The sequence below is a fragment of the Anoplopoma fimbria genome, chromosome 9 (assembly GCF_027596085.1).
Source record: "Anoplopoma fimbria isolate UVic2021 breed Golden Eagle Sablefish chromosome 9, Afim_UVic_2022, whole genome shotgun sequence".
Lineage (NCBI taxonomy): Eukaryota > Metazoa > Chordata > Actinopteri > Perciformes > Anoplopomatidae > Anoplopoma > Anoplopoma fimbria.
Window position 1 is genome coordinate 30,696,912 of NC_072457.1, and position 23,665 is coordinate 30,720,576.

General features: G+C 41.6%; 1 protein-coding gene across 2 annotated transcripts; it reads right to left on the reverse strand.

Moving 5' to 3' along the window:
• Positions 1-8,352: 8,352 nt before the first annotated feature.
• vps37c (VPS37C subunit of ESCRT-I) lies at positions 8,353-18,825 on the reverse strand. 2 transcript variants are annotated; one of them, XM_054604458.1, is made up of 5 exons: positions 18,562-18,825; positions 17,006-17,115; positions 15,377-15,548; positions 14,412-14,494; positions 8,353-11,480 (listed from the first exon to the last, which is right to left on the reverse strand). In XM_054604458.1, the coding sequence occupies exons 2-5, from the start codon at positions 17,096-17,098 to the stop codon at positions 10,767-10,769; spliced, it is 1,062 nt and encodes a 353-aa protein (XP_054460433.1). In that variant the 5' UTR covers positions 17,099-17,115; positions 18,562-18,825; the 3' UTR covers positions 8,353-10,766. The 2 variants fall into 2 exon arrangements, with proteins under 2 accessions (XP_054460433.1, XP_054460432.1); XM_054604457.1 differs by having other exon boundaries at positions 17,006-17,119.
• Positions 18,826-23,665: the final 4,840 nt, after the last annotated feature.

Below are 23,665 nucleotides of genomic sequence, written 5' to 3' on the forward strand. Positions count from 1 at the left end.
CTTTATGATACGTATGATTGGGTTATACTTTGGTTAAATATATTCTATTCATAGGGAACTATATAGTTAAGGTTGCTGTGTATATTTTAATAATCTAACCTGCATTTCAAAAGAGCATTTGTGCATTGTGACATTAATTTAAATGTTTTTTTAATAATTGTATTGCTTTTGTGATTTAAAGGGAGATATATTTACAGTATGAAAAAAACAATGTATTATTATTATATTCTGATTTAATAATCAATCTTCTACAATGTCATATTTCATAAGATGGTGTTTTACTACAATTTTATCACACAACCTGAATGAGACCAGAAACTTATTTTGTCTCACTGGGGAGAAAAAACAACAACAACAGAGAAATCAACATTTTACAGCATTTACTCAGATAAATTACAATCCCTTTTGTTAAGTGTACAACGCAACAATAATAATAACAATAAGCTCATAGATTAGAAATTTAAGTAAAGGAATTAACCACATATATAAACATGCCAAATATATGGAAGTGCAAATGAAAATAATAAAACAAGCACATTTTTAATATGTAAATAGTCCATTTAAAATAAAATACCATAAATTAGAACTATAAAGAGGCAGTATGAAGTGCTGCGATAAAGGAAAACATTATTAACTGTAGGACATCTTGAAAAAGAGTTTTAAGCAAAAACTGTGTGGCACTGTTTTTATGATCTCTGTATATACAAATATATATATATAAAGAGAGAGAGAGAGAGAGAGAGAGATAATCATTGTGAATTTGCTGTCAGCAGCTGTTTGCTCTTGTCACCATAATAATAATAATAATAATAATAAAATCATAATCATAATATCAGATGAATTGGATGATACCCACATTCAGTATAACAACAGAACTAATATCAGGTGAATGTGATTAGAACAGAGCCTTAGGAGGAGCTACACTAACTGTGATGGACAGAAAGGTTGATCCTCTTAGATAACAAAATGAACTGTTACATTTGTAGAGTCGTGCCATGGTTCAGATTATTCCACGTGTGTCACGCCTCTTTAATACTCATGTGTGCCGATAACTCGTCCGACAAGGACACACAAAACGGGGGAAACGAGAAAGTCTTTAAGAGTTAGAGTGTCTTCTTTGGTCCAGAAGGTCTTTGTGTTAATTTCAGCTTGATTTTTAGAGGTGCAACCTTTTCCAGGGCGGACATGCATAATGTATGAAAAGCTTTTGTGAGGTCATTTGCGTCTGAATAATATGTAAGACTGTCAGTGATGCTTTTAAACAGAGGAAAGAATGATCCTGCTTTATGCTATAACACCAAAAGTCTGGATGACAGTGTCACACATATGAAAAGGTCTCTGACAGAGAGATTGAAAAAACAATTTAAAAATGCTCAAGAGCTACGATTTGAAGTAACACAAATATGGAAATGAAGTCTCCAACAATAAATTTATCATAATCAAGAATAAGGGAACTTAGAGCAGCAAGATCCACAAGTCCAACTAAAGGTCTTACTCTCTCAATCCAGAGCAAAATAGGGCGATCAAGATCTCAAGATCTCAAGATCTCCTGTTTATCACACTTTATTGTACAGTTTTCAAAGTTTCTATTTTTTTAAATTGTTTTTTACTATTGCTGTTGTCACACACCAATCACCAAGCCAAACTCCTTGTATGAGTAACGTACTTATATAATAATATAATAATACAATAAACCGTTTCTGATATATATATATATATATATATATATATATATATATATATATATATATATATATATATATATATATATATATATATATAACTTACAATAAATCCTTTATTCCATCAGACGTGACAATTGTCAGAGCAATTTGTATCCTGTTCTGATTTTAACGCCCTCTTAAGTTTTTTTGCTTTCAGGTTATAGATTTTTATATATATATATATATCTATATATATATATATTTAAGTGTATGCAAATACAATTCAAAGTTTAATTGTAGTCCAGATTTCAAAGCTAGATAAGTAATAATTATGTACCATGGTGCAAAGCTTCACTACTGTAAGATGACAAGTTTCCAAAATGTGCTACTCATAGGGAAAAACATTTTTTGAATGAATTATGGAGGAGGTATTTCTATTCTGATTAAGGAACATATAACCTCTTGGTTCTGTTAAAGTGAAATGTGTTCTCCTCCTGACTCATCAGCGCTCTACTTCTTTACCCCCGTCACTCTCGTTTTCTGTCATCCTCCGCTTCTGGTTTACGGAGTCGTAGAGACACCAAAAGTCCCGTAGACGTATTCCTCCCCCTCTCTGTAGTTTCTCACGAGGAGGAGGCTGTTCAGATAAACCAAGTAGTAACCTCGGGACATGATGGGTCTGCACTGTTGATTGACTGATATTCTGTTCATCATTTACAGTTCATATACGTTTATGCACAATTTCTAACAGCCAGGATGACCTCACATGAAAACATCAGAGACAACACTTTGAGATTCACTCAACAGTCTGTTAGAAAGAAAGAAACACTATTTCAAAAGTAGACCATTGTTTTTTAGACCGGGGTCTTGACCTGAAAAAAGCTTTGAGATGATTCTATGTGGTCAAAGACAAAGCAAAAACAATAACACCTAAAATATAAAATAATGGAAACCAGTTGGGTCAGTTCTGTTTTGTGGAAAACTAAAATAATTCCACTCAAACAATCTTTAAGGGGAAATCACTTTTGGATTTAGCAAATTAACTGTTTGTCCTTAAGAGTCACACCAGGCAAAATCACAGGTTTTTAATGCTTGGAAATACATATATTCTTTCTTTAAAAATTGAACAGGCCAACAAGTCAATTAAATTCAATAAATTTTAGATAGCCTAGAATATGAAATGATCCATTATCTTATCAGTATTGGCAATGAGAAGCAGGTAATTATCAGATATCATACCATGCACCCTAAATATTATTTATCAGCGGGTTAAATACAAAATAATCTGTCAGACTGAAAACAATCCCGTTACTAAAGCACTGCAAAAACATTACATTTGTGAAAAGTTTGTAAAGCAGGACATAATTATATTAAATTCATTTTGTAAAATTTTTTACAGAAGCATGGTATTTACATGCAGTTATGAAAAAAAAGAAACCTGGATGTATATATTCAATTAAATTCAATTTATTTTGTATAGCCGATAAATCACAAATCACAAATTTGCCTCAGAGGGCTTTACAATCTGTACACATGTGACATCCTCTGTCCTTAGACCCTCACATCCTCTGTCCTTAGACCCTCACATCCTCTGTCCTTAGACCCTCACATCCTCTGTCCTTAGACCCTAACATCCTCTGTCCTAGGACCCTAACATCCTCTGTCCTTAGACCCTCACATCCTCTGTCCTTAGACCCTCACATCTGTACAGTAAAAACAGGGGACACAGAGAGAATGGAACAATGTCACTGTTTGGACAGCGCTTCATAACGAGTTAGCAGCCTGACGGCTTTTACACCGCTGAGAGGACTGTTTTTGATGAATCACGCTGATTGTTGACTTCACCCTGAATGTTGAGCAGCTTGAGGTGAATGAATGTAAAACACAGAACCCACGATGAGGGACGCTGATGGGGCAGAGGTGTAAATTAATGAATACAACTTACAACTGGCAGACCTCCCATCTAAACACCCATGAGGCCATGAGGCATCATAAAACATACAAAGGTCAAACTCAGAAACAAGCGGTGACGTATGCAGGTAAACTGCTCATAATCTTGGTAGAAGATACGCCATACAACCTCTCCAAAAACCAAATGAAATTAAAGCTGCAAGCAGCGATTTTCGGGCCCTCGCACTGCGCGGGACGCCACGAACGCCTGCGACAATAGTTAGATGGCTAAAAATACAGAAATTTAACAAATTACTGTAGCGGCCCCTATTGGATGAACGGAATGAAAATTTCAGGGTTTGTTACAGGATGCTATGCCGACATATTCTGCAAGTTTCGTGACGATAGGCCAAACGGTTTTCAATTTAATTGTGTTGTTGTATAAAGCCACGCCCCTATTATGTTCACTGCTGCATATCTTGTAAACACAATGAGATATCAACAAGCTTTTGATAGATTTTGATGACACTGATCCAATAATGATCCACAGAAAGTTTGGTGGAAATCAGACTGAGCGTTCAGGAGGAGTTCGCAAAAATGTGTTTTTCAGAAAATTCAAAATGGCGGAAAATTTCGGCAGGCGGAGCTTAGGGTCCCAAGAGACTTATTTGTAGAGCTCATTCTGGTGCATATGTGTGTGAAATTTCAAGTCAATTCGACTTACCGTGTCCAAATGGATTACTTTTACAAAGTCGTCATTGTAGGGGGCGCTAGCGAGCCATTTTGTCATATCCAAATGGGAGACCTTGAAAATATAAAATTTTTCACCAGTCCTGATATGAATTTAGTGAGTTTTTGAGCATGATAAGGCCCTCAAAAAGGCAATTCATTTACAGAGGAATAATAATAAGAAACACTACAGTTTCAATAGGGCCTTCGTGGCCCGACGTTGTCGGTGCTCGGGCCCTAACTACAGCTGTGTGCTTCATCCTCTGATCAGGTAGACATCACTCCTCTTTATCTATACAGTGAATATATTCATATGCACAATGTAAAATAAGGTTCCTTTAAATTGTTTGTATTAACTCAATAAATGCAAACGTCCTCAATGTATATGTTGTCCTCCATGCTATTAAATGAACTACACCTCAATATGGAAATGAAGATTCAGACGGTTTGGATTTAGATCAACTTCTGTTTAATTAGTCACAACCCAAAAAAGAGAAAGAAAACAAAAAAGGCTTTTTAATAATCCGCAGTCATCATTAACATCATATCATTCATGACCGTCGGACACAGATTAATCCGTCTGAATGTTATTAAAACATCACCTTTGTGCTTCTTCTAGAACACTGTTTCTTTCCTAAAGTTGGACATGAAAAGCTTGTCATGCTCAAAGGTAAAAGTCAATCTGGATCTGAAGTGGAGTCACTGTGTTGAGTTGACCCAAAGCCAACTGAAAACACTGGTCTGTGTGAAGTGTGTGAAAGATGAACTGACTGAAAGAGGTGATATAGAAGTAAAACACAGGTGGGATAGAAGTAAAACGCAGGTGATATAGGAGTAAAACACAGGTGATGTAGAAGTAAAACACAGGTGAGATAGAAGTAAAACACAGGTGATATAGAAGTAAAACACAGGTGATATAGAAGAAGTAAAACACAGGTGAGATAGAAGTAAAACACAGGTGATATAGAAGTAAAAACACAGGTGATATAGAAGTAAAACACAGGTGATATAGAAACACAGGTGATATAGAAGTAAAACACAGGTGATATAGAAGTAGAGAATGGCATCAGCACCGTACTGTCAGTCCTATGTGTGCAGGACATCACCTGGCCTTTGACTCTTCATGCACATCATGTTCTGTGAGCAAATCCTCACTGAGGGTGTCATGAAACACAGCTTCTCATCCAGAAAATCAACATGACTGACTGACAACAGAACACAGGAACTGTGTCAGACCCAGACTGAGTCAGACTGTGAGTGTGTGCCACCGTGTGGCAGCAGCAGTGAGTTCAGGTGGAGCATTCATTATCACATTCAACATACTGTCAACCATATGCTTATCTGTCTGACCTGCTGATAGACATCAACTGTGTTTGTGGATTGTAGGTGAACAAGGTCTAGTAAGGCCTCCTCCATAAAGGATTTACACATTGTAACGAATGGCATGTTAAAGGTTGACTAATCATTTACTAATGTTAATAAGATATTAATAATAACACTTTTTGAACTATTAGAAATGTTGCTAATCCATTCATATGTGTGCATGGGTTTCTTCTTCATTGTTTTCTTTTGGTCCAGAATGTCAGAGAACAAAAGAGGATTAATCCTGAGGCTGAGAAGACACCAGAAATAAAGTGTTTTTTGTGTTTTTTTTGCCTAAATCTAAGTCGTGCTGAGCAACACAAAATCTAAAAAGTAAAAAGCATGTCCATGTATAAGAATCAAAAGATTAAATTTGTGGGACTGGGTTGGCTTACCAGGTGGAGATTTATGAATCCCTAAATTAAGACAGGTTTGCCACACAAAATAGTTATGTTAAGATGAATTATTACATATGTTGTATATTTAACTGACAAAAGTAGCGTTAGCTTGCTAACATCCGAGTGGTTTAGATAACAGAGTAAAGGGTGAATGCATATGGATGACACGTCTGACCCAACACCTGCTCGGATGCTGCTTTAGAATCATGTGACCTGTGAAGATTTTGAATTACATTTCACAAATATAATGTAATAGACCCCAAATTACTAGTTTAGCATGATCAGATGTTTCCGACTCATTGTGCATGAATACTTTTACCACATTTCTGTATGCGTATCATTTTACAAAGGATTGGCAGTTAAGTCTGGGATATTGTTTGGGTCCCAACAGTCATGTCTGGAAATTAAGCTTTAGCTTGTGTTGCTACAGTGACTCCCTGTTTACATAACTGACAGCTTTTGATTGGACAGCACTACTACAGGTGTTTCCTAACAACCAGTTTACACACCGCTAAGGTCTTTATGTTTCCTAAGTTTTAATGTTCAACCTGATTAAGTAAATAATTAGTTTTTTAAGTGGATAGCAGTTACTAAGAACAAACTAGGTGATGGATTTATTAAGAACTGCTGCAATCCTGTTTTGACTTCTACTTATGATGCCTTAAAGATAAACGCATTTATAGGGCATTAGTAAAGTATTTATTAACCATTATTGAAGCCCTAAGTTACAGCTTATTATGCTTAATAAAGCATATCCTGTAGCTAGCACTGCTACTACTAGTACTATCGTTGATCTGATGTTTTTTGATGTATTTTGACATCCCAACATTAACCCATGTATCTCAGCCTTTATTATGTTAAACCATCGGCCTCTGATCGAATGCATCCGGACTGTTGCTCTCTTTGCTCCCGTATATGAACAATCCATGACACCTTCTGCTACATAAAGATTGTTTCTCAAACATATCATTCTAAAATAATGGTATTTAATATTCTGTCACCAAAGAAATGATGCCTTTCAAATTCTGGACAGAAAATAGTCAGAAGTGGGAGGAGCAATGACACCGACTCATCAAACCATGTGAGAAAAGGAAATCATTGTCGTTGACCATATTTGGGGCTCTGGATTTGGGCCAGTGTTCTCCTGGACATTTAGGAGTCGGCCAATAACATCAGGTTTATAAAGTTGGTCACATGGTTGGATGATGTTTGTCCATGTTGTCATTCCCAAGAACAAAAGAAAAGGTGTAACTGTACGACCCAGACTGTTCTGAATGTTATTTGATATTTGGTAAGTGAAGAGATAATACGCCCACTGCCCTCTACAAACACAACTACAGTTCCCATGAGGCTTTCATCATTGAGCTTTAGTTGTGAAATGCTAGAAATACATTTTTATTATTCTATATTATACAAACGATGCACACATTTAGCTCTAAATATGAAGCAAAGATTGTGAACACAAAGTGGGGCCAAACATTCTGGATTAAATATATCTATGTGCACTTGGACCAGAGAGGAAATGACACCTTTATAAAAACACCTAGTCTTGTTTTCACTGGGTTCTCCATCATTTCTAACAGATATGATAACTGACAGGAATACTGCCGAGATCTGCAGACGTGATAGATCAACTTCATAATCGAGTCCTTATAAGCACCCAGACAACCAGTCAGACATCAGTCAGACGGAAGAAGAGGAAACAACGGTGGACACACCTCGGCCCAAAAGGAAACTCAAAACCAGCTTATAAATGGGTTAGGGTTAGGGTTACACAGATGTCCTTTTGTTAACTAGCACAGCGGTCTTCTGGGTGTCCCGTGGTCCTGTGGAGTCCACGTTACCAGAGCAGAGGCCGTCACCAGATCTCCGCTTGGCTGCTCGTCTAAACTGCAGCGACACATTTTTGCACTACTCCTGATGAACTCATTTTATGACGGATTCAATGTTGACCTTACAACTCAGTACTCAGTTTGAGCTCCCTTCAGTGACTCCTTTGCTTCGTGGTAATAGAAGTAGAGCATTTAGATTAATCCAGTTTAGATTAAGATCACTTCAAGATGCAGCTCAGATTAACTTGAACTGAACATATATATGTGATAATATTAACATGTTGGTTGTTCTTTACTGATGATTTTCATCTGGGTAGATATTTGGTGCTTCAATAATAGAAAAGAGAACTTTTTAACTGTTTTTTTAGATCGTGATGATCCTCAATGTGTTCTGAAGAAGCTGAGAGGAGATGTTGAAGACAAATTATGATGAGTTTGATGAAATGTGACATTGCAATGTAACAATTTCATGAGATATTATATTTTCATGTTTATTCCACAATGTAATACAAATTTAGAGAGGTGGCATGTACCTCCAAAAGATCAATAAATGAGCTTTCATCAATTACCTACATTGCATTTCAATTATATTATTTGTATTGATTAAATTGACACAGAACTGATGTCCAACTTTATATTTTCACTCCATTAAACTATACACATCACATGTATTCTCACGGATAGTGGGAACTTATAGAAATAAAACTTTTTTCTTCTGGTTATCATTGTCAAGCATCAGTTCATATTCAACGAGCAGAACAAAAGAAGAGGAGAGTGATGGAGAGGAGGTCAGGACAGGAGGAAGGGATGAGGACCACAGACATGTTGGAGGGGATCTTACAGACAACGTGGGAACAAAGAAATGGAAGTGTGTTTGGTTCGGACTGAACGACGGACTGCAGCAGGTGTCATGTTTCAGTGAGGGTCTTACTACAGGACTACAGTGTTACTAAAGGACTACAGTGCTCCCAGCTCCCCCTGAGCCCACATCAAACAATCCAGGTTTCATTGCTCACACTTGATTTGACTTGCTCTTAGCAAAGAAGCACCATACTTTACCAGTGGAGATCTGAAAGAGTTTCCCAATAGGACATGAGGTTCTATCCCCGCAGACCACCTAAACATTTAAAAGGTGAAAAGAGCTCCAAGACTCTGAAACCAACTCCACCTCAGAACTGGTGCTTTCCAATCGTGTTTTTTGGAGAGGTGGGAAATCTGACTCCAACATAAGCCATTCAAGCTAGCGAGCTAACTCATGTCTGTTGTAGTAAACCTTTACAAACATCTGGTGGAACTGCTTCCTGCCTTGTCTTGCTTACCGTTTGTGATTTTTTTGTAGAATGAGATAGATACATGAAACTACAAATTTAAGATACGCTAACAAACAACTGAAAATGACAGCTGCCTTCATGTGCAGTTGCCATCTTTATTTGTGAATAGGAATGGAGACTCGCTTTGGGGAAAGCATTACAATTTGAATTGACTATAGACTGGAAGGAAAGGTTGGTTAAAGACCCATCCAACAGTGGATCAGCAGACTGTGGGTTTATCACTGAGAATATTAACAAGCTCTGCTGTTCCCTCAGCTCTACAAGCATCTGTTTACACCATCCAGGTCATATATCTCTATGTGGTTACAGCTAGATTTACACTGCCCCCAAGTGGACACAGACAAAAACAGCTCTGTCCCTCTTCAGTAACAAGCATTCTGGGAACAAATGAGAAGGGAGAGTGAACTAGTACAGAGAAAACAGAAAACTAGTATTTTTAGCAGCTGGCTAGCATGTTAGTGGTTCGCTAGCCAGCTGAAGTAGTTCACCAACTAGCGCAGCTAGTAGTCACTACATCACCAGCTAACACAGCTAGTAGTAGCTACATCACCAGCTAGCACAGCTAGTAGTCACTACATCACCAGCTAGCACAGCTAGTAGTAGCTACATCACCAGCTAGCACAGCTAGTAGTCACTACATCACCAGCCGCAGCTTCCTCTTTCTATGTTAGCATTAAATTAAAAGGGGAAAAACAAAGCACTGTGATCGTCACAAGATTCTTTGGTTGACAAAATATAGGGGGACTGGAGGTTCCTCTGCCCACTGACTACAGGTATGTGCATAATGAAACACTTGTTTTTGTAGACGGGAAGAGCCTGGAAGAGCTGATAGATCCAGCAGCTACTGCTGAGGATAACGTGCATCTTAAACTAACTTCATGTACCATCGCCAATTCAATCGCATTTGATGAGCCCAATGTCGTGCCACTAGCCCAGTCCCATCATGAGTCGCTTTCTCTATGCAGACTGTGCTCATGAAAACATCAGTGTCAGACGGCGACTGGACACTGATGTGATGTTACAAAGACATGCAATTGTCATAAGGGGGAGTGCACTTGTGTGTTTATAAGGACTTTCTGATTGCCAAATAGCAACACACACACACACACACACACACACACACACACACACACACACACACACACTCACACACACACACTAACACAAGAAATGGAAGGGAAGGAGGGTAGGAGTGAGGGAACAAGGGAGAAGAGTGAGGGAATGAAGGGCCAGACAAGTGTTTTAACACTTAAACACAATGCAACAACCTGAGACTAGTGTGGGGGACTTGGTGGGTCGTAGGGTGACAGAGAGCGGGAAAAGGAAACAGAGAAAGACGGAGAGATCATCAGACTGATATTTAGGGAAAGAGAGAAATAGTGCAACAAAGAAATGTAAAGCGAAAGACCTCAGTATGAGAGAAAGAAACGGGAGGGTAGAAGAAGACAAGAGGAAGAGGAAGGTGTAGGAAGGGGGAGACTGGAGTTAAGGGAGGGAGGTGAGAGAGCAATGAGGGGAAGATTTGAGAGGAAGAATTAAGAAGGAGGAGTAGTAGTGCTCTCATGAGTACGGCTGTGGAACTCCATATCCTGGTCTGTAGATGGGTCTCCCTGTTGGTGACTGAGAATTGGAATACGCCGGCCCGGCTGGGTAGCTGTAGCCGCCGTAGCTGTAGGAGGCCGGGTAGGGGGCGGGGCCACTCTGGGGTTGGCTCGGGGTGTACTGGCCGAATGCTGAGCCCGGGTGTGGGGCAGGGAAGGAGGGCGGGGTCGGGTAAGGGCAGGTGGATGCAGCCGGAGGCCCGAAGGCTGGCCGAGGGCCGGCGTAGCTCCCTGCTGGGTTGAAAGGTGAGCCGGAACCTGGGTACGGAGGGAACTGTACCGGGGCGTTGGCTGGGCCGGAGCCCGCCGCGGCTGCATGGGGAGGGTTGGGTGGGGAGACGGGGTAGGGGCTATAGGGGAGACCGGAGGAGCCCCCTGCAGACGAGGAGGCCGGCTGAGAGGCGTTTTGGTAGCTGGAGGACTGAGGGGTGGAGTTTGGCGTCGTTGTTGTTGTGGTTGGTTGATTCCATGGTGAGGGGGGGGCAGCGGGGTCTTGGCTGACGCCTGCAGATGGTGTCATGGCGTTGGGGTTGCCCTCGCTCCTCTGTCGTAGGATCTCCTGAAGTTTCTCTATCCGCACCCGTCTTTTGTGAGCGAGGGATCGCATGGAGAGGAAGCGATCAAGGAAGGGGTCCAACGGCAGAGTGCCCTCCAGAAACTCATCCGCTAGAGCCTGAAGACAGAGAGATGCTTACTGCTGAGCAGAACAAACTAGTACTACAAGAGATGGTCTACTACTTTGTATCTATGTACTGGGGACCGTCATAGTGTACCTGTAGACAAGCAGAAATTCATTATGCCTCTACAGTGAGTACAGTTTCCTTCTTTTTACTTCCTCCAAACATTGCTTTACACTGGCAAATGTTCTACAACAGGTGATGGGAACTGAAACCTCGTTAAATGGGCACTGGTGATAAGTTATTAAAGATCGGAGAATTGATGAGCACCGACGTAAGTGTGTGTTCTTTTTATTAGTTGTTTTAATTTGAGTTTCTTGGTGTAAATTATCATCACGCTGCAGCATCTCCTCTGCTCTCTGTGTCGGGCTGAGCTCCTCCAACTACACACTAACCAACACACTAACCAAATAAGTGAACAGCAGAACAGAGAGGCACCGAAAGTGAATGCTATGACAACCACACTCGTTACTGTAAACGTTTGCTAGTAAAGAGACAAAACTTGACAGGGGGACAGAAGACAGAGCGAGGAGGACAGGAGGACAGAGGAAAAGAGGACAGAAGACAGAGCGAGGGGGAGGGAGAACGGAGGAAAAGAGGACAGAAGACAGAGCGAGGAGGAAAGGAGGACGGAGGAAAAGAGGACAGAAGACAGAGCGTGGAGGAAAGGAGGACGGAGGAAAAGAAGACAGAAGACAGAGCGAGGGAGAAAGGAGGACGGAGGTAAAGAGGACAGAAGACAGAGCGAGGAGGAGGAAAGGAGGACGGAGGTAAAGAGGACAGAAGACAGAGCGAGGAGGAGGAAAGGAGTACGGAGGAAAAGAGGACAGAAGACAGAGCGAGGAGGAGGAAAGGAGGATGGAGGAAAAGAGGACAGAAGACAGAGCGAGGCGGAGGAAAGGAGGATGGAGGAAAAGAGGACAGAAGACAGAGCGAGGAGGAAAGGAGGACGGAGGAAAAAAAGGACAGAAGACAGAGCAAGGGGGAAAGGAGGACGGAGGTAAAGAGGACAGAAGACAGAGCGTGGAGGAAAGGAGGACGGAGGAAAAGAAGACAGAAGACAGAGCGAGGGAGAAAGGAGGACGGAGGAAAAGAAGACAGAAGACAGAGCGAGGGAGAAAGGAGGACGGAGGAAAAGAGGACAGAAGACAGAGCGTGGAGGAAAGGAGGACGGAGGAAAAGAAGACAGAAGACAGAGCGAGGGAGAAAGGAGGACGGAGGTAAAGAGGACAGAAGACAGAGCGAGGAGGAGGAAAGGAGGACGGAGGTAAAGAGGACAGAAGACAGAGCGAGGAGGAGGAAAGGAGTACGGAGGAAAAGAGGACAGAAGACAGAGCGAGGAGGAGGAAAGGAGGATGGAGGAAAAGAGGACAGAAGACAGAGCGAGGAGGACAGGAGGACAGAGGAAAAGAGGACAGAAGACAGAGCGAGGGGGAGGGAGAACGGAGGAAAAGAGGACAGAAGACAGAGTGAGGAGGACAGGAGGACAGAGGAAAAGAGGACAGAAGACAGAGCGAGGAGGAAAGGAGGACGGAGGAAAAGAGGACAGAAGACAGAGCGAGGAGGAAAGGAGGACGGAGGAAAAGAAGACAGAAGACAGAGCGAGGGAGAAAGGAGGACGGAGGTAAAGAGGACAGAAGACAGAGCGAGGAGGAAAGGAGGACGGAGGAAAAGAAGACAGAAGACAGAGCGAGGGAGAAAGGAGGACGGAGGTAAAGAGGACAGAAGACAGAGCGAGGAGGAAAGGAGGACGGAGGAAAAGAGGACAGAAGACAGAGCGAGGAGGAAAAGGAGGACGGAGGTAAAGAGGACAGAAGACAGAGCGAGGAGGAGGAAAGGAGGATGGAGGGACAGAAGACAGAGACAGAAGGACATGGAGGAAAAGAGGACAGAAGACAGAGCGAGGAGGAGGAAAGGACGATGGAGGAAAAAAGGACAGAAGACAGAGCGAGGAGGAAAGGAGGACGGAGGAAAAAAAGGACAGAAGACAGAGCAAGGGGGAAAGGAGGACGGAGGAAAAGAGGACAGAAGACAGACCGAGGAGGAAAGGAGGACGGAGGAAAAGAGGACAGAAGACAGAGCGAGGAGGAAAGGAGGACGGAGGAAAAGAGGACAGAAGACAGAGCGAGGAGGAAAGGAGGATGGAGGAAAAGAGGACAGAAGACAGAGCGAGGAGGAAAGGAGGACGGAGGAAAAGAGGACAGAAGACAGAGCGAGGAGGAAAGGAGGATGGAGGAAAAGAGGACAGAAGACAGAGCGAGGAGGAAAGGAGGATGGAGGAAAAGAGGACAGAAGACAGAGCGAGGAGGAAAGGAGGATGGAGGAAAAGAGGACAGAAGACAGAGCGAGGAGGAAAGGAGGATGGAGGAAAAGAAACAGAAGACAGACAGAAAGACAGAGCGAGGAGGAAAGGAGGATGGAGGAAAAGAGGACAGGAGAAATGATACTGACTGATGTTCATCATTTATCTATTGACTTTGCAACTTTACTGTTGCAGCTCAGCAACAACATTTAGTTACATTTTAAATAATTATACATTTAAATCCGGTTCTAAATGGGTTTTTTTAATAAATATATTAAAAATAAATTATTTAGTGTTTTTGATAAAATCTTAACAATAGCAAAATGTAGCTACAATGGCCCAGAAAGTGTTAGAAAAGAGCTACAGCTTCAAAAACAATGCCTATTCAAGAACACACACAGAAATCCTGCTGCACATTTCTGCATTATGGAAATGTTTTGGATCGTTGCTTTTTAGAAAATTTGTAAGCCATTGTTTTACTGCTTAAGAGCTACAATCACAAATAACATCTAATGCTCTGGGAAACACTGATATCTATGCATTAGCAAACATCATTCCACGTTGTTTGTGTGTGTGTGTGTGTGTGTGTGTGTGTGTGTGTGTGTGTGTGTGTGTGTGCTTTTACCTCTGACTCTGCCTCCGTTTTGCTGCCCTCTGTCTGTAGTCTGGAGAACAACGCCTCTGGGGACACCTGACCCACCATCCCATCTGAAGACGAGGAGAGAAAGAATGGGGGAGACAGATATACCGTACAGAGAGAGTGAGAAACAAATACAAGCACAGCACATACTGTATGTATATATATATATATATATACACTCAAATATATCAATATTAATGTTGTGCTAATGTTCAGATGGCTGTTATTGTGTACTGTCCATTTATTTGGACTTATTGTATTTTGATGCTTTGGCAACAGAAGAGACACAGAGAGAGAGAGAGAGAGAGAGAGAGAGAGAGAGAGAGAGAGAGAGAGAGAGAGACAGGAGTTTTATAACAGTAATGTTGTAATAACAGCTGGATAGTAAAGTGTCTGTGGTCAGTTCAGACTGTAATAACAGCTGGATAGTAAAGTGTCTGTGGTCAGTTCAGACTGTAATAACAGCTGGATAGTAAAGTGTCTGGAGTTCAGACTGTAATAACAGCTGGACAGTAAAGTGTCTGTCTGTGGTCAGTTCAGACTGTAATAACAGCTGGACAGTAAAGTGTCTGTGGTCAGTTCAGACTGTAATAACAGCTGGATAGTAAAGTGTCTGTGGTCAGTTCAGACTGTAATAACAGCTGGATAGTAAAGTGTCTGTGGTCAGTTCAGACTGTAATAACAGCTGGATAGTAAAGTGTCTGTGGTCAGTTCAGACTGTAATAACAGCTGGACAGTAAAGTGTCTGTGGTCAGTTCAGACTGTAATAACAGCTGGATAGTAAAGTGTCTGTGGTTAGTTCAGACTGTAATAACAGCTGGACAGTAAAGTGTCTGTGGTTAGTTCAACTGTGCTGGATAGTAAAGTGTCTGTGGTTAGTTCAGACTGTAATAACAGCTGGACAGTAAAGTGTCTGTGGGTTTCATCCACCCTTTGTCCCCCCCTCCTACCTCTCATGGAGCAGTGTTGTCTGTAGGTTTCTCTGATGGCCTCCAGCTGAGAATATCTCTCCACCAGTACCTCCTTCTCTGACTCAAGACGAGGCTTCATGTCCAGGTTCTGCTCAGCCAGGCTGCGATTTGATGCCAATGCCATTTCTCTCTCCAGCTGGATGTTCTGGATCTAGAGGGGAAAAAAGGCATCAGACTATGGCAGCTTTACCTTTAAGGCATTTTGTGGATATCACTAAATGCACAGGGATTATTGTTTTATGTTTTACTGTGAGGTGTAGAGCTGGGTCGGTTTCACAGAGTATCACAAACTACGAAGAGCCAGAGGCCTGTACTTCAAAGCCAGTTCAACAGACCCAGGGTATCTTTATGTTATCTTGCATGACAATCTGACCGTATTCTTTCAGCTTCAGACTTCGGAGCAAATAAAAAATAAAAAACATAATTCAGAGTGGTAAGCAGGCATACTCATATTTTATCATCTTCTACTGCGTACATAAAAAAATCCCGTGGCAAGGAAATGCATACAAAAAGCTCAAAAAGTTAATATATGATATGAATATATGCCAATTTAGTGTTATCTTGGTTATGTTATTGAATGTATGGTGTTAGATTGCTGCTAGACGGCCCTGAAGAAGTACTTAATCCTTTTCATTGGGACGACGTACTTTTTTTCCCTTTATGTCAGTAAAGAAAATCACTCGTTTGTGAAAGGATCAACGTATGGAGCTTTTTACCGTCTTTATTCCAAAAGTGTGTTCTTCAATTTGAATGCCTTATATACTTTTTTTTCACTTCAGATTTTGTAATGCTCTCCCTCCTAACCCTGTCTTCACACTCAAATAGACCCTGCTTGCAATTTAATTTTTGCTTAAAAAGTATGCTTGTACGTGTACTGCGTTCACTTTACGAAAGGGTCCCTGATGGGAGGTTACTCTTATATACACTGTATATATATACACATATATACCGTCTACATAGATGGATACCATATTTCAGATTACAGCTGGTACTTGTTCAGTATGTTCACTAATTCACTTGCATGCAAATGTATCTGCTCCCTTGCTTTTATGCAAATCAAAAGACTTTGTTTCAGCAGCAAAATAAATAACCAGCTAAATCTAAACCAATGACACACAATTGTATCCTACGTTCAGCTGTACTCAGAAGGCCTCCGCCTGTGTCAGTGCAGTCACATGACCAGTGTGGTTGTGGGACTGGACACTGGGGTGTTTTAATGTGATAGGGTTAGCCGTTATACTTCCATAGCGACATACAAGGACAAAGAGCTAAACATTGACATTAATGGGAGCTTTCTAGTACAAGAGGAGTTTTATAATGTTGCTACATTGCATCAGTTCTCTTCAGTGTTTACCAAAGAAGGAAAGCATTGCTCACTTCTCCACCCAGACTGTCCACTAAACGAGAAACAAGACACCATCAGCATTAGGCTGTGTCATTTGATTTAAGCCACACTGGGAAGGTCAACTACCCAAACACCCCGCAAGGATTAATGACTTCAAAATCTAATTCCTAATGTCTCACAGAACACTGTCATTTTAGAGTTCAGCCTCTGGAAAAGCTGAAACATGCTGTGGAGCCAAACGGAAAGGGAAGCATCATTTTTACCTCGTCAGACTCCAGAGCCATAGACTCCACCCTCTCTGGGTTGTCCAGGAGCTCCTGCAGCTCTGATTGGCTCAGGTCCTGGAGCTTCTCCATCTGATTTGCCAGGATGGCTGTCTGTCATAAAGGAACCAGAAAACAAGAGTTAAAAACAATGTTTGGAAACATAAAGTGGACAGACAGAGGCCCCACCTCTGTGTCCTGGTGTTACCTTCCTTCAGTAGATAATCAGTAGTCACTGTTCACAAATCAAAGAAAACAAAGCATGTGACTGCAGCCACTCCCTTAATAGGACAGCAGCCAGTGGTGTGGGACAGATGTGGGCATGTGTTGTTATAGCAGTGTAACATCTTTATAGTGTTAGTAACATCTGTTCAGTGAACACAGAGTGTGATAGTAACATCTGTATAGTGAACACAGAGTGATAGTAACATCTGTACAGTGAACACAGAGTGACAATAACATCTGTACAGTGAACACACAGTGTGACAGTAACATCTGTACAGTGAACACACAGTGTGACAATAACATCTGTACAGTGAACACAGAGTGATAGTAACATCTGTTCAGTGAACACAGAGTGTGATAGTAACATCTGTATAGTGAACACAGAGTGACAGTAACATCTGTACAGTGAACACACAGTGTGATAGTAACATCTGTACAGTGAACACACAGTGTGACAATAACATCTGTACAGTGAACACAGAGTGATAGTAACATCTGTACAGTGAACACAGAGTGATAGTAACATCTGTACAGTGAACACACAGTGTGACAATAACATCTGTACAGTGAACACACAGTGTGACAATAACATCTGTAGTGAACACAGAGTGATAGTAACATCTGTACAGTGAACACAGAGTGATAGTAACATCTGTACAGTGAACACACAGTGTGACAATAACATCTGTACAGTGAACACACAGTGTGACAATAACATCTGTACAGTGAACACACAGTGTGATAGTAACATCTGTACAGTGAACACACAGTGTGACAATAACATCTGTACAGTGAACACACATCTGTGTGAACACACAGTGTGACAGTAACATCTGTACAGTGAACACAGTGTGATAGTAACATCTGTACAGTGAACACACAGTGTGACAATAACATCTGTACAGTGAACACACAGTGTGAACACACAGTGTGACAGTAACATCTGTACAGTGAACACACAGTGTGACAGTAACATCTGTACAGTGAACACAGTGTGATAGTAACATCTGTACAGTGAACACACAGTGTGACAGTAACATCTGTACAGTGAACACACAGTGTGACAGTAACATCTGTACAGTGAACACACAGTGTGACAGTAACATCTGTACAGTGAACACAGTGTGATAGTAACATCTGTACAGTGAACACACAGTGTGACAGTAACATCTGTACAGTGAACACAGTGATATGTAACACACATATATTTATATATACATATCTAGATATATACATATACATATCTACATATATATGTATATATACATATACATATATACATATATATTACATACATGTATATGTGTATATATAAAGAGAGAGGCACTCACGTGACCTAGTGGAGCGGGGACATCCACTGTTTGTGTCTCTGACAGAAGACGTGACTCGTCGTCTGATCAACCAGAGGCTGTCGACGCTATTTGACGGCCACGTCCGGTCCCCGGCTCTGTTACCGGGCCGACGTTCAGCTGGACGTGGAGCCGCTCGGTGTCCCGGTAACGCTTACGTCACCAGTGAGAGGGCCTGAGAGGACACGGGGCCGTTAAAGGACCGGATGTGCTCGAGAACAGCAAAGTTTCACTCTCACAGGAACCGCCGCCATCTTTGGACCGGTCCACTGACGGGCCGACGGGGGGGTCCGGACTCCTCAGAGGTTACAGACGGTGACCCAGAGACGAGCTCATGACCACAGTAACACGTCACAACACGTCACTACACGTCACTACACGTCACCACACGTCACAACACGCCGGTAGCCGACAGTCTCTGGACGGTGAGCTTCACCGGTGAGGAGGCGGTGTCCCCCGTCGCAGGTGATGGTATGGTCCGGTGCTCAGCTGATACGAGGGGAACCCCTATGTGACGGGGAAGTCCCGTCCTCTGCTGTCCACAGATATCTGTCCCTCTGCTGTCCCTCTGCTGTCCACAGATATCTGTCCCTCTGCTGTCCACAGATATCTGTCCCTCTGCTGTCCACAGAGATCTGTCCCTCTGCTGTCCACAGATATCTGTCCCTCTGCTGTCCCTCTGCTGTCCACAGAGATCTGTCCCCTGCTGCTGATATATCTGTCCCTCTGCTGTCCACGGATATCTGTCCCTCTGCTACTGTCCCTCTGCTGTCCACAGATATCTGTCCCTCTGCTGTCCACAGATATCTGTCCCTCTGCTGCTGTCCCTCTGCTGTCCACAGATATCTGTCCCTCTGCTGTCCACAGATATCTGTCCCTCTGCTACTGTCCCTCTGCTGTCCACAGATATCTGTCCCTCTGCTGTCCCTCTGCTGTCCACAGATATCTGTCCCTCTGCTACTGTCCCTCTGCTGTCCACAGATATCTGTCCCTCTGCTGTCCACAGATATCTGTCCCTCTGCTGTCCACGGATATCTGTCCCTCTGCTGTCCACAGATATCTGTCCCTCTGCTGTCCACAGATATCTGTCCCTCTGCTGTCCACAGATATCTGTCCCTCTGCTGTCCACAGATATCTGTCCCTCTGCTGTCCACAGATATCTGTCCCCCTGCTCTGCTTTAGATACATATCTGTCCCCCTGCTCTGCTTTAGATACATATCTGTCCCTCTGCTGTCCCTCTGCTGTCCCTCTGCTGTCCACGGATATCTGTCCCCCTGCTGTCCACGGATATCTGTCCCCCTGCTCTGCTTTCTCCAGAAACATTGTGTCTCTACAGGAAACATGTTCATCTGGAACATGAGGCCTCAGAAGTTAGAGAGTGTTAGTGGTACAAGATAAAGACATTGGACTGTGGAGACAGGTTTATCCCGTGGGACGATGAATTACATCTAAATACACATTTATCATTTTGGAAAGAATCCACCTAGCATGAAAGATGATTATTGCTGCTACTGCAGTTTTAACATTTTTACAAATGTGTTGAACGACCATATTTCTCAAAATTCAAGAACTCTTTTCTCACTCACTTTCAACCACTACCCAAACTTTAAAAGTACTTTAAATTCCATTTTTCACATATTTTCAAACTGCTTTCTGTTCTCCTAATCAGCACATAGATCACTGAGGGCCTTGTTTCCTTCATGGGTGGCCTCTAAAGGTGATCCCCACTTTGTCAATGTCAAATTTCACGTGATTGTACTGTACAGTTTTTGAGAATATTAAAGGCAAAGTCAGCTCAATTTGCATTCATATTCATAATTTCCTCATATTTGTACTTTGATTACAGGAATCACTTAAGAGGTTATAGTAAACTTTCACTGGATTCTTGTTCATGACGACCCCGACTATGTCCGTGTCAAATATCATGTGGTAAAAAGACTGCACATATGTGATGAGTAAAAACGTTATATTTTCAATAATTAAGCATAATTTTACACTACAAAATATTGAATGTCAAAAACTGTACAGTACAATCACATGATATTTGACATCCAGTGTAAATTCTAGCTCACCAATAAAGGAAATCTTTTTTATTACAAATTAAACATTATTATTTGAACATTTGAACTTCGATGCCCCTTTTTTAATTAGAATAAGTACAGTAGTGTAACTACAGATATTCATTTTAACTGGAGTTCATATAATGTGAAACATAATGTGGATTTTGCCCTCGATATATCAAATTGGACAAGTATTGTTGAACTCTATCTTCGTGCTTTTTGGGCTATCCAGGCACCGGTACCGTAAAACCAAGAATAGACGCGCATGGCATTTCTTCTTTCGGGCAAAAAATGAAAAAGGATCAAGACGCTTTTTTGAATAACATTTTTTCTGAAGATCCTACAAACTTGATTCTAGTGTACATCTATAGTAAGTAGGGCACGCACGGCCTTTCCAATGGTACTAAGCAAATATTGTGCCTACCAAAGGGCCTTTTAAAGATACTATATCACCACGCTTTGCTCTTTCGTCTATACAGGGAGCGCCTGCAGATTGCCAGACACACTCACAGCTTTTAAATGTCAAATCAGAATGTACAAAGTGGCTATAAGGATCACAAATGTAGTGCAGTAAAAAGATTAATATTTACTGTTGAAATGTAGAATACGTTAGCATAAAATTGAAAAGAAAATGATCGATGAGCTTAGGAATGATGAAAGCCATCATTTAACTGGATTTGTGTCATTTCTATACCGGCAAGTCATGATCTAGCTATTTCCATCCCGCCCAGTCGGTGTCCACTGAAAAAGCAGCAGCGCCCTCTGCTTTTTGTAAAGAGGAGTGAAAAAAGCTTACAGCACCTGGTATTCAATTCAATTCAATTCAATTCAGTTTATTTTGTATAGCCCAGAATCACAAATTACAAATTTGCCTCAGAGGGCTTTACAATCTGTACACATGCGACATCCTCTGTCCTTCCCTCACATCGGCACAGGAAAAACTCCCCTAAAAACCCCTTTAACAGGGAGAAAAAAGGAAGAAACCTCTGGGAGAACGACAGAGGAGGGATCCTTCTCCCAGGATGGACAGAATGCAATAGATGTCATGTGTACAGAATGAGCAGCATAACAGAGATACAACACATTCAATGTATATGACATAAATGATTCATATAATAAGACTACTTATAATAACAGCAGCAATTATTATAGTAGAATTATAATTATGAAAATAGGGATAGTAATGTGATTAATAATAATAATCGAAGTAGCAGTGGGTGTCAGTCGGCTCACAGCAGGAGGCACGACTACGGTCCAGGTACCACAACGATTCATGGAAACCTGCAGAGCGAGAAAGCAAAAAGGGCTTCAGGGTGGAAGTAAAGCTAAAATGCTTAATGGTACAGGTAATAGTAATAGTAATGTGACTAGTAATAATAATGGTGGTAGCAGTCGGTGTCAGCAGGGCCGTAGCAGGATGCACGACCACGGTCCAGGTACAGCCACGATTTATAGAAGCCTGCGAAGCGAGAAAGCACAAAGACTCCAGGGTACAAGCAAGTCAATAAGCGTAATAGTACAGGCAATAATAATAGTAATGTGACTAATAATGATAGTGGTAGTAGTAGTGGGTGTCAGCAGGGCCTCAGTAGGTGGCACGATGACAGTCCAAATATAACCCCGATTCCTGGGAACCTGCGAGGCGAGAAAGCACAAGAACTCCGGGGAAGAAGCAAAATCAGTAATGTGCATAAATAGGAGATTAATACATAAAGATGGAGGGAGAGAAGAGGAGAGAGGAGCTCAGCGTATCCTAGGTAGTCCCCCGGCTGTCTAGGCATATAGCAGCATATCTAGGGGCTGGACCAAGGCCAACCTGAACCAGCCCTAACTATAAACCTGAACCAGCCCTAACTATAAGCGCTATCAAAAAGGAAGGTCTTAAGCCTGCTCTTAAAAGTGGTGAGTGTGTCTGCCCCCCGGACTGAAACTGGAACCTGGTTCCACAGAAGAGGAGCCTGATAACTGAAGGCTCTGGCTCCCATCCTACTTTTATATACTCTAGGAACCACAAGTAACCCTGCATTGATGGAGCGCAGCTCTCTAGTTGGGTAATATGGAACTATAAGTTCCTTAAGATAAGACGGTGCCTGGCCAGTTAGAGCTTTGTAGGTAAGTAAAATAATTTTAAATTCTATTCTTGATTTAACAGGGAGCCAGTGCAGAGAAGCTAATACTGGAGTAATATGATCTCTTTTCTTAGTGTTTGTTAGAACACGTGCTGCAGCATTCTGGATCAACTGTAAAGATCTAAGAGACCTATTAGAGCAGCCTGATAATAAGGAGTTACAGTAATCTAGTCTACAGGGAACAAATGCATGAACTAGTTTTTCTGCATCGCTTTGAGACAGGATTTGCCTGATTTTCGCAATGTTACGTAAATGAAAAAAGGCTATCCTTGAGATCTGTTTTATATAAGTGTAGCCCTGTGTGACGCACACAAAATGTATGGTCACATTTTTGTTTATTTGATTAATATATGATGTAATGTACTGTTAGTTAAAATATTCAATGAAATAGAATCATCTATTATACTAACTTCCTCAGAAGTGTATTTCACCCTGTGGCCACTAGGCGGCAGTGCAGCGCTGTGGTTCAGGATGTGCGCACGCAACGTCTTCCCACAGCGGGAAAACTCTCAATGAAGACGCCACAGAACTGCCTGCTCTCACAGGTTAGTAATATATGTAAATACAAAATAAACACCATTTAAATAGAGACCAATGTTTATAGAACAATTGTTAAAATGTGTGTTTCATGTATTTGTTTAGAAGCAACGTGAGTTCGGTATTAAGACTGACTGTCGGATGCTAACGTTAGCTTAGCTGAATGATAATAGCAGTACATTCCCCTGGGTTTTATGGCTCCTGCACATCATAATATTTGTAAATAATGAATTGATATAAATCTGTATGTTCAATGAGTTGTGTCACACTGAGTATGTTGGTTAAATGTGACCGAAAGATGTATATTAGTGTTGTGCCTGTTTGTTAGCCTGTGTTAGCGCTCGTCGTATTGTTGGCGC

Coding starts and splice junctions, on each gene's coding strand:
- vps37c (XM_054604458.1), bottom strand. CDS start 17,098: ATGGAGAAGCTCCAGGACCTGAGCCAATCAGAGCTGCAGGAGCTCCTG. Junction 14,495..15,376: donor ACAACACTGCTCCATGAGAG/GTAGGAGGGGGG, acceptor CCTCGTCTTCAG/ATGGGATGGTGGGTCAGGTG. Junction 11,481..14,411: donor AAACGGAGGCAGAGTCAGAG/GTAAAAGCACAC, acceptor CTCTGTCTTCAG/GCTCTAGCGGATGAGTTTCT.